Consider the following 10,774-nt stretch of genomic DNA (forward strand, 5'->3'; position numbering starts at 1 on the left):
TTTTTTATTTACTCCGCATTTCGGGATAAAAACAAAGCCATCAGATTCAAAACACTTTCTGTGGACTTGTTCAAGTGTTCCCAGGAGAACAGTGGCCACGATAACTGTGAAACAGGTGATGAAGCAGCAGGATTTTCACAGAGTTGACCATTCTAGACAGACGGAGTAGCGGGACAACACGGGCCCTGTCGGTGAGGTGATGAAGAACCCAACAGTCTCTCTAACAGAGCTTCAGTATCCTGCAGAGACGGAGAACCTGCTTGAATACAACCATCTCAGCAATGTGACAGATTAGGATTACTGTACTGCTGTGAAAATAAAAGCTTTCATGAAAAAAGAAAAACACAATTGCTGCCACAGATTTAGACAGTTGAGCCGTATAGTAAATATAGATCTTTAATTTGAGCTTGTGTTCAATAACAGTTGGATATCAGTCTGGCGTCCTGTCCACGCTGTACTGCCTCTCGCCCAGTATCAACTGGTAGAGCTGATGGGTGTATCTCAGTCTGGGTACTTAGTAATTGCTTATGCCTGCAGTTACAGTAGTTCAACATGAAAAGGGAGAATGTGATTTTGTACCGTGATGATGGATCTACAAAGTGAGATGGTGAAGTTACACTGTGATCAAACAGTTGAGCTGTGCGTTGCATTCAGAAAGATTCACTCACCCTCACCTTTTTCACATTTTGTTTTGTTGTTGCCTTGTTCGTTTATTTATTTTAGAATTAGGACACATTATGGAACGTGTAAAAAGCTAAAGGTGTCTGAGTGCACTGTAACGTACAGGACGTCAAAGAGATGCAGCACCAGAACGATTACACACAAATTCAATGTAGGAGACACTGACCCACAACCTGAGCTCACAACATTTACAAATGAAAACACAAGGAGTCTCAACACTCACAGCAAACGTTCTGTTTTTTCCGTAGATGTTGATGGTGTGGAAGCAAAACCAGAAGAAGAGGAACAGGGAGAATGCACATTAGGTCTCGCTAACATAATATATTAATAATAAAATCTGAGTCTTTAATTCAGGCTGGTCATGATCAGTATAAGCACATCTTCAGGTTTGATGAAAACAATATCGTGTTGATAATCTGATTCCTGCTGCCCGGCACAGGCCAGCTCATGAAGCCACTTGAATATTTTTTATAAAGAATCTGCAGTGAGTGAGCGGATTTCTGGATCCTGAGGTACATTTGTCTCTCAACAGACAGTCCACAAAGTTCTCTCCCTCCTCCTGGTGTTCAGGGTGGAGGTGGAGGAGGAATCCCTCTTGTGAATTCATACTGGTATTAATCATTTCTGCTGTAGAAATGGAACTCCTCGCACCGATGGATCGCTGTGGCTGAATGGTTGAGTGTCAATTCACGAAGATATGTGTCTTCTCTTCTGGGCTTTCCTCAGCATGTAGACCACACCCTGAGCCACAAAGGGCCACACCATGAAGAGCAGCACTGTCTGACCCGACACGTCAAATGGCCACCACCCCTCCTCCTGAGAGAAAAATCAATCAGTCCATTATTCATCCCAAAGAAGACGAGCAGGAGTTTAAAGAACGTAGTAATCACACACCCGACAACTGGCTTTCACTATGTCTATGTGAGAGCTTCTCCTGAGAGGTTATGTTTTTCATAGTGGCTGAAGAGTTCAATATAAACAAAACACATTATACAACGAAAACACAAACTTTAAAACAGTACTGAACAGTACCATTTTTTTCCCCATTCATTTGTTTATTTGACAGGGACAATGCACATTAATCAACAGCTAAATGACTGTAAATGAGTTAGCTCAGGGGTCGGCAACCTGCGGCTCTGGAGCCTACAGTTAAAAACGGCATTTAATAACTTTTTTCAAGCATATACTTACTTACTTCCTTACTTATACAGTTGTTTTTATTGTCTTTCTATAATTTTATAAATGCAACCAACCATAGTTTTTATATATATTGTAACTATATATATATATAACTTTATAACCTGTGTTATCAAATATGTTTTGCGGCTCCAGACAGATTTAATTTGGGGAAAGAGGGGCCAAAATGGCTCCTTCCATAGTAAAGGTTGCCTACCCCTGAGTTAGCTCAACAGTTTTCAGCTGTTGTCCTTGGCCATTTTGTGTGCCTGCTCTTTGCAACCAAGTGCACAGATGTGTGATGGAGATGGCTGAACTTCTAATCAGTATCTACCAAATCAGAATTAACTCGATGAGCCTCAGTTGTCCTTACTTGAATATACAGTATGAGTTTATTACAACATGGATCTGTATCCAGGGGAGATTTTTGGTTTAACGTACATGCTGACCGTCAAACCAGAAAGCTTGAAGTACAAAGAAGCATTTCGTATCTCATGGTCAACCTCTGTATCCACACACTTCCCAGACAGGATGTCCCCTCTTTGACACAATACATCTAATCTGTAGCATTCCGGCAGAGGCCATCGTGACCTCTTAGGGGAGCAAAGTCTGTGAATGTGGATAAGTAACAAGATTCCCTGTACGAAGGTCCTTTGGTAACTTGGAGGAAGGCAAACTACAAGCTGTAAATATATCTAAGGTTGTTGGAAAATATGTTATCCCCCCTCCCAGTAGACATGAAGCCGCTCAGTCATTTATTTGGCGTAGGGTCTGTGTCCAGCTTATGAGTCTAATGTTCAGAGGGTTCATCACTGCCCATTCTCTAAACGCAGTCGATGAGAACTGTGAGACTGAACCAAACAATCAAGTCGGGGGTAAGAAAATGATCTTGTCAACCAAATGCCCTGTTCTGAGTTGACCACTTGTCATCAGGTCTCACCTTCCTGCTCTATATACAAAGAAAATGGCGTACGTCATGTCTTTTCACAAAGTCTGAGCCATTCCGGTCACTTTAACCCTGATGTCCTGATTGCTTGTCTCGTGTTGTGTGTAGCAGATGAACAACATAAACGTCAGTACTGTTCAGGTCATAACTTCTGATTAGTGTCTGTGTTTATTACTTAGCGCAGGTCAGTGAGAGAGTGGAGGGGACGACACTCAGACAAGATGACTCTGACATGATAAAAGACGACTGGATCTTTAATGTGTGTCTGTCCTAATCCTACAGCAGCGGTGATTATAATTATGCAGAGGATGGAAATAGCTAAATCGTTAGCGTAGCAGAAAACATGAATCGAATATGTTGATATGATCTGTCTCTGCATCGATTTAAAGTCGTCAATTTAAAGTCGTCACGATGCATTTTTAACTGATCGACAGTTTGACCTGCTGACCTGTTACCAAGGTCCAGAATCAACTATCATGCCCACGTTCAGAGGTTAGTTAGACTTCCGTTGAGTACATTCATGAGCAACAGTTGCTGAACACACACATTTGGAAATATAAGAGTTGACGTTCTTACCTGCTGATGTGAAGCTGTGGTTTCACACTGCAGACATGTCCTCCACTCTGAGCCCTGAGCCTATCACACAGAAAGCAGCAATGATCTCAGGGAGTTAAAGGGCTGGTCTGGTAATGTTCTAGATTTGTCTTTTTGTCCACAGATCCCAGGCACAGAGGCAAACCCACAGTAAATGTCTCCTACTAAGTAGAATGAGTATCACAACTGATCCATGAGATCCTTTTTTTTAAAAATGAAAGTATATGTGTGAGGTGTTCTCTTTAAAGATGTATATCTTCACTAGTGTGTGACAGAACAGAATGATCATCAGAAGCTTACATGTGTGGCAGCGAGCCTCTCCACAACCTCCAGCCGGTCCATCACACTCCTCATGTCCTCTCGGAGCCTCCGTAGTGCTACCATGATCTGCTGCTGGAGCTGGGTGTCATGGATCCTCTCTGCCCCGCCCTCGGAACCATCCCCTCCTCCTCGTCCAGCCCCACCGCCGCCGCCGCCACCTGGGCCCCCCCACCTTGGACTTCCCTGAGGGACACCGCCTAAGGACAACAACATAGGCCAAGCATTGCTTATGGCAAGTGTGAGAAAAGAGTAGAGCAAAGCGCCGGTGATAACAGCTTACGTTCTCTCCAGTTGTGGTTGGAACCTTCCCGCCCACTGTCTCGCCTCCTGCTGGTGGGACCCTGACCCTTCCCATCGCTACCGCCCTCTCCACCTTGACCCGCTCCCACCTGCCGGACCTCCAGTCGGCCGGATGTCTCCAACGACACGTGGCCATTCTGAAAACCGTTGAATTTACCTACAGGAATCTGTAAAGACCAGGAGAAGAAAACAAAAGAAAATATATCTTATAGTGTAATTAATACTTCCGCTCTTTGGAACAGTGATTTCACCGTGTTGGACAATGACTATATATAAAGATGGACACATTTGTAAAAAAGAAGCCAAGTATTATGGATACAGGTGCTGCCATCTTATGTTTATGTCTATGCTGTGGTGATGGAGTGGAGCCGTGGTATCAAGGTTCTATCAATACACATGCTAAACCAGTGAGAGCCAATAACTTGTTTAATCTTATCAGAAACATAAACACTTAAAGAAGCATCAGTGTGATAAGAACTACCTAAAATGACAGAAACAATCTTTAAGAAACAGTTCTAGATATGTTCTTTGACTTTTTTGTTCAGCATCTACCAACATGGAGGAAGTCAGCCAGCAGGGGGCAACCATCATTATATTCAGTCACTGGTGCTGGAATTCCAAACATGCTTTATACTGTTTGTTGGCAGCGTCACAAGTTTTACTCCAGGCTTTTTGACGGTGTGAGTCATACCTTGATGTTACTGAGTTGCTCCACTGAATCCACAGAGTCACAGAAGATCTCACTCTCAGAATCACTGGTCAGCGCCAAGCCCTCACACACCCCAGAGTCTGCAGCAGCACAACATGGATTTGACATAAGTGAGAAAAGCAGCTTTCATGTCTATTCTTCAGATTCTCCAGTTTGATCCGACTGGAAACTAGGGATGAAACCTGATTTTTGTTGATGACAATATAAACAATTTTGAAAAATACTACAGCTTGTGTATCAGTAACTTTTACTGCACTTTTTAAAAATACAGCGATAATACTGAGAATCTTAAATCTTTTAGTCACAAAAACCTGATACAAAATTTTAAAACCATTTCATCTCAACTTTGTCACTGACACACATGGTTGGTTGTTTTCCCACATTACAGACGTGTGGTGTCTCCATGAGAACACAGTGCAGTTATCTGTTAGGTGCTGTCTGATTAATTCGTAACCAAAACAACTGCATGTATATAGATGACTGATCTTTTTGCACCTGTTGGCCAAATTAAATGAGGATGTTGCATGATGGGAATGGAAAACTATTGTGAGATAATGCAAAATATATTTTGGGAAACGCAAAGGTGGGAGGCTCCTTATAAAAAAGCATATCCGCTGATGTTTTTTGAAAAATACATTCAGATTTGGAATGAGTTTAAATAAATAAACAGATGTGAATAAAGAAACATCTCTAAATAGAGGTTGGTACCAAGATGAGGATCAATCTTAGTGCTCTCTGCTCTACAACCCTCAACTCTCTCATGAATATTCCACATTAGCCCATGGGGCTGCCTCTTTTCTGAACTCAAATGAAGAACTGGAAATGCAGGACTGAAACAACAGACTCACTGCAACTTCTCAATTTTGCCCTGTATCAATAACACCCAACACTGAACTACACAGCACAGCAGAGAGCTGGAGTCCCTCTGTCTGTCTCCTGTGTAAGCCTCATCTCAGCCAACATCGTCAACTTTAACACCTATATTAATGAGGTCAGAAGTCACCATCATTAAATCTGGTTTGATCAGCAGGCTCTCTTTATCACCTCGTACAAAATGTTGGCTATGATCTTTATAAACACCACCTGGGAATATTTGTCTGTTTTCACACGAGAACTACATTTTAAAATTAGACAGCTTATATAGTAGAGGAGAGGTGTGGACAGGAGCTGAATGGTAAATGGTCTGTATTAATGTTGTGTTTTCTTGTCTTGATGACCGCTCAAAGTGCTTTAAAGAGCTACACTCTTTACCCACCATTAGGGATGGGGTTGGCTGTGAGGTCTATAACCTCAGCCAGGCTGAACTCCAGGTCTGGATCCTCTCGAGGAAAAGAATCTTCTTTGCGAGACATCGGCTCCTCTTCCTCACTCTTCATCTCTGCTGGACCGTCAGCATGCTCACTGGCTTTAAGACCTGTGGTAAAAGACAAACATTCTTCTATGTATATTCACACTGGTAATCATCAGCAAGTCACCACAGCTCCATAAAGTTCCTGTAGAGCTGAGAGATAATGGAAACTGCAGTGGGGACAGTTTGCAGCTCTGGCACTGTGTGACAGCTGTTTGACTGTAAAGCTTTCACTATGAAAGCTCAAGACCACTATGTCTCGAGTGGAGATGGAAATGTTAATACATGCTTGACTATTGCAACACCCCTTTTCACCATAAAACATCCCTCTATCTTTTACAAGTTGTTCAGAAAGTTTAAAAAAAAAAGGTTCAGACGCAAATAGCTGACTTTAAGGTGGGGCCAGTTTCTGAAACTATTGGACCAGAAGAACATTACAAAGCGTTCAGGTTCGGGTCCCCACAGGTGGAGGGAACTGACATCCGTGCCCCCTGCAGCAGACCCCCTCACCTTCTCTAAGTGCGAGCAGGGACCCTGGAGGCTGAGGCATATCATCAATGACCAGGTAGAGATGCTCGAAGTGGTGGAAGAGTGACACTGTCTTCTCATTCACAGGCATGGTGTCGATGACCTGTAGACCAGTGGAAATCTGTATTTATCTCTGTTCATCACAATACATGTCTGTGTGAATTTGGCTGAATTGAATTGTATTTATCCAGTTTTATTTAATGTCCTACTTCATATTCACAATGCTACTGAGAACCGATCTGATAAGACACAAAATAAAAAAAACTGATCCTAACAAATTAGGGATATAATCTAAACATTGCCTGATCGCCAAATGTTAGATTTATGTGCAAGGGTGTAATCATCCTTTTCATTCATTTATCTGAGATATGGGTATACAAATAAATCTCTCCTACAAATGGAGGTGTAGATGTTGTCATAAATACCATTTTCAATACAGAACTGAAATGCATGATTGAAATCAATAAATCTGTTCTTTACCTCCTGAGCGACTTTCTTCATCTCGTCCACATATGCAGCCATGGCACTTTCACTGCTCATCTCCCCCAGGTGGCTCCACGCATCCCTAACACGTACACCAGTACAACAATTAAAACACAGGTCTGCCACTACACAACTTTACTGGGAACAAATGTCTCCTTAGCTTGTAAGGGTTAGGGTTAGGGCTAGTAAAGAAAAATCCACTAGATGTTCCTAGATGACTATGTAGCCCTCACCTCATCGTTTTAATATGAAGTTGACAAATAAGTGCATTTAAGATTATATTACACAAAACAGGTGAATAAATAAACAAAAATTCAACACAGCAGTACTGAGGAAGTCATTTGTATAGTTAATTCAATGCAACATTATTTATTTAACTTTCAATAGTAAATCCATAATTGATGGAACAGAGATGTCAGATGTAATGGCTTAATTTATCGGTTCGTGGTTCAGATAGGAAGGCGTCTGGGTATGATCCGGAACCACAGGCCATTTTTTAGTAACTATTGTTCTATGAGGTAAACTCAAATAGAATGATGACCAGCAACAATGAGTAAAACATTGCTTATCCATACAAAGAAACATCACACCAGTTTCAATGCAAGAATATTTAGCTTATCTATCTAGTAACATCTACTGGCAAACTCACTAAAAAACAATTAGTAACACATCAAAAACACTTCAGACTCCAGGCTGTCTGTACGAGCTGAGGTGTCTGCCACAACAAGTAACCCAGATCTAACTACAGAGTGATATACAAGCCACACTTATACACACCATTTGTAGCGGCCAACTGGGTCCCAGAACCCGGGTCTCGATGCTGTACAGGGTCCACACACTGCCTGCTTGTACAGACCATAGAAACGCAGCATCACCTCGTAGGAGGGCCGGTAGACGCCTGTAACAAAGGAGTCATTTATCAATGTTTCCCATATGTTGCCATCCAGATGATTTAGTAGCTGCCATAATATATATAGAACCAATTTTAGGATTTTAAATGCTTTCATCCACCCGAGAGAACCATCATCTTTCAATTAACTAGAGAAAAATAGTGTTGGGTGTTGGCTGACTGTCAATACTATGTAAAACCCAGCAGAGTGATCCTTCTGCACACTGGATAGTTTACAAGCACTGAACAGCCCCACACTCACAATGCATTGTTAAAAGAAAATACATTTTAATGAAGTTTGTTCTCTGTGCATAAGAACTCAGCATGAATCACAGCTGCACTTGGTCCAAGGCTTCTGTTCTGGAAACAGGACCGTATTATTAAATTAAGTGCTGAGTCCCACAGGTGCATCAAACAATAACAAAGAGGTTTATTCAACTCTCCTTAAGACTTCACTAGCAGCAAACTTCCTCTCACATGGCTTGTGCAATCATGACCTGGTTGTATAATGTTACCCACCATTTTTGGGAAGGTTATGGATGACATCCACAGCAGCCTGAAACCGTTTCCGGTGATCGACCACAGGCTCGTCCATCACTGGGACTGGCATGACCCTTGTAAACCTAGGTGGAGCTGAAACACAACACAAACATACATGTAAGGGTCATGTTGAAGAGTGAAATCAAAACTTACTATGTGTGTGGCAAGCATCTTGATCTACGTCACATGCAACACTGCATGTGACATAGATCATAAAAACTGGGAAAGGCTCAAATATCTCAAAGAAATCTCACAAAACAGGACTCAAGGTTAAAACCTTGAGGTTAAAACCTTGAGTCCTGTTTTGTGAGATTTTTGTGAGGTCAACTACTATCCACACCAAGCAGCTTTTGGGGGTTTGGAAATTCATTGATATAGCCTTATTAAAAATAGGACAATACTATCTTACTAATTAGTTATTCACCCCTTAAAAGTCATCATACAGCAGGGATGCCTTTGGAAGCAGTTACTGTAGCTTTCAGGGGTTAACTTGTTGATAAACCTGTTCTTAGGACCCAGACTCAGTGTGTTCTTTATTATGCCTGACCCGCATTTATAAATTCAAAGGAATGTGATGACATGTCCACATATACTTCCCCTGGTTTTTACTTCTCAGTAAACATGTTGTATGTGATGTTCATTGGTTATCATGCAAGTTTCTGTCAGAAACTCTCAGCAGTTAGTTTGCCAACAATATACAGACTTATTTTATATGATAACACGTGTCACTTTTGTTAATTATCTGGTTTGGTAATAAATAATAACTCATCAATTACTTAATTATAATTTGTTTTTAAGTGTTTGTTCAGCTAATAGCAGTCAGAAACGAATCGTGTAACACTCAAAGAAAGCATGACAGGGCCTAACAACAACTCTTTCTAGTTGCAATGCAGCTTTCAAACTGATGAGCTAGACCTTCGTACCGAATACACGTGAAGCAAATATTGATGGATATTTATTCCTGGAATCGCCTTGTGACTAAATTCAGGTTTGGTTTGATGAGACAAAAACACAACATGTGAAGTTGAAGACATGGAAGCTAGCTGAGCTAGCTAACCAGCTTGCTAACTTGACTTACCTCAGTGAGTGTGTGTCCCGCCACCGGCCATGAGCAGCAGCATGCAAACAGCAGGACAGTTTCACAGAGACTGAGAGACAGGAGAGCTTCTGGACTTCCACTTGTTTCCGGCTTCACTTTGACGGTAAAGTCGGAGAAACTGTCACCTACAGATCTGACCTGAAACCTGGGAGCTACACCGAGATGTGCCTAATGGAGAAGACTTCCGTGTCGCGTCATATGACCCATTCGACCGCGCCCACTTCGCTATTTAAAGCAACACCGTAGAAAATATATGACTGTTAAAAATTAAATATATCCGATTAAATCTATTTAAATTAAATTTGATTATGATGCAGAAACTTGGAATGACAAAATCTATTTTCAAATAATTAAAAACTGTCTTATCATTTATATCCAAGTGTTCCCGTGGCCAAAACCGAACTAACTCTACTTTGGACATTCCAGTCTCTCGTGTTTATGTACAACATATTGTACAATCCCTACCCCGTGCTTATCTTTTTGAATTTAATTTTTATATTTCTTGCATTATTTTTACCTTCACAAACCATGAGTGTGTATGTGTGTGTGTGTGTGTGTGTGTGTGTGTGTGTGTGTGTGTGTGTGTGTGTGTGTGTGTGCATGTGATACAGAGAGAGAGAGAGAGAGAGAGACAGACAGAAATTGAAATGAACAATTAATATATTAATCGCCATGTGACACAAACATGAAATTATTATAATTTCCAAATCCAGTGGCGCCTTGTAAGAAGAATCACTATTCTTAAAAAATAACATTATTCCTTACAGTGTTAAAAATCGGATCCAGAGTACTATTTTTTCAGAACAATTTAGGAGAAGGTTGAAATGACTGCACAGAAGCTGGGCCTTTGCAGATCCACTGGAGCCATCACTGTATTACACACAGTGCGCGGGTTCCACACTGGACGCATTAAGGCGCATTACGCAACACCATTGTCCTAATCACTGCGGACAGTATTAGAGGATCAACTATTTTCAGAGCATCACTTAGACGGTGATTTGGGTGAAATCAGAGCTCGGTGCACGGGGACGAATAACAGTGTTATACCTCAGAGCCACAGTCTGTTCACCTCAGACACAGTCTCTCCTCCTTCCATAATCCACTTCAAATCCTTCTATTGTTAACCCCACGGTCAAACGGACATAGACTGATCCCGGAAG

The 10,774-nt window shown here is 41.5% G+C and overlaps 1 protein-coding gene across 1 annotated transcript; it reads right to left on the reverse strand.

Moving 5' to 3' along the window:
- Positions 1-675: 675 nt before the first annotated feature.
- acbd4 (acyl-CoA binding domain containing 4) lies at positions 676-9,787 on the reverse strand. The gene is made up of 11 exons (XM_061094695.1): positions 9,594-9,787; positions 8,495-8,608; positions 7,864-7,984; positions 7,084-7,168; positions 6,586-6,706; positions 5,983-6,141; positions 4,710-4,807; positions 3,999-4,185; positions 3,698-3,915; positions 3,380-3,439; positions 676-1,497 (listed from the first exon to the last, which is right to left on the reverse strand). The coding sequence occupies exons 2-11, from the start codon at positions 8,583-8,585 to the stop codon at positions 1,369-1,371; spliced, it is 1,269 nt and encodes a 422-aa protein (XP_060950678.1). The 5' UTR covers positions 8,586-8,608; positions 9,594-9,787; the 3' UTR covers positions 676-1,368.
- Between the last annotated feature and the right edge of the window lie 987 nt (positions 9,788-10,774).

This window comes from Limanda limanda, chromosome 21, assembly GCF_963576545.1.
Source record: "Limanda limanda chromosome 21, fLimLim1.1, whole genome shotgun sequence".
Lineage (NCBI taxonomy): Eukaryota > Metazoa > Chordata > Actinopteri > Pleuronectiformes > Pleuronectidae > Limanda > Limanda limanda.

Bases quoted from the DNA above. Each gene is read 5' to 3' on its own strand.
- acbd4 (XM_061094695.1), bottom strand. From the start codon at position 8,585: ATGCCAGTCCCAGTGATGGACGAGCCTGTGGTCGATCACCGGAAACGG. The intron at 3,916-3,998 runs GTAAGCTGTTAT...TGTTGTCCTTAG, and splicing joins CAACCACAACTGGAGAGAAC to GCGGTGTCCCTCAGGGAAGT. The intron at 1,498-3,379 runs GTAAGAACGTCA...TTTTTCTCTCAG, and splicing joins CCACAGCTTCACATCAGCAG to GAGGAGGGGTGGTGGCCATT.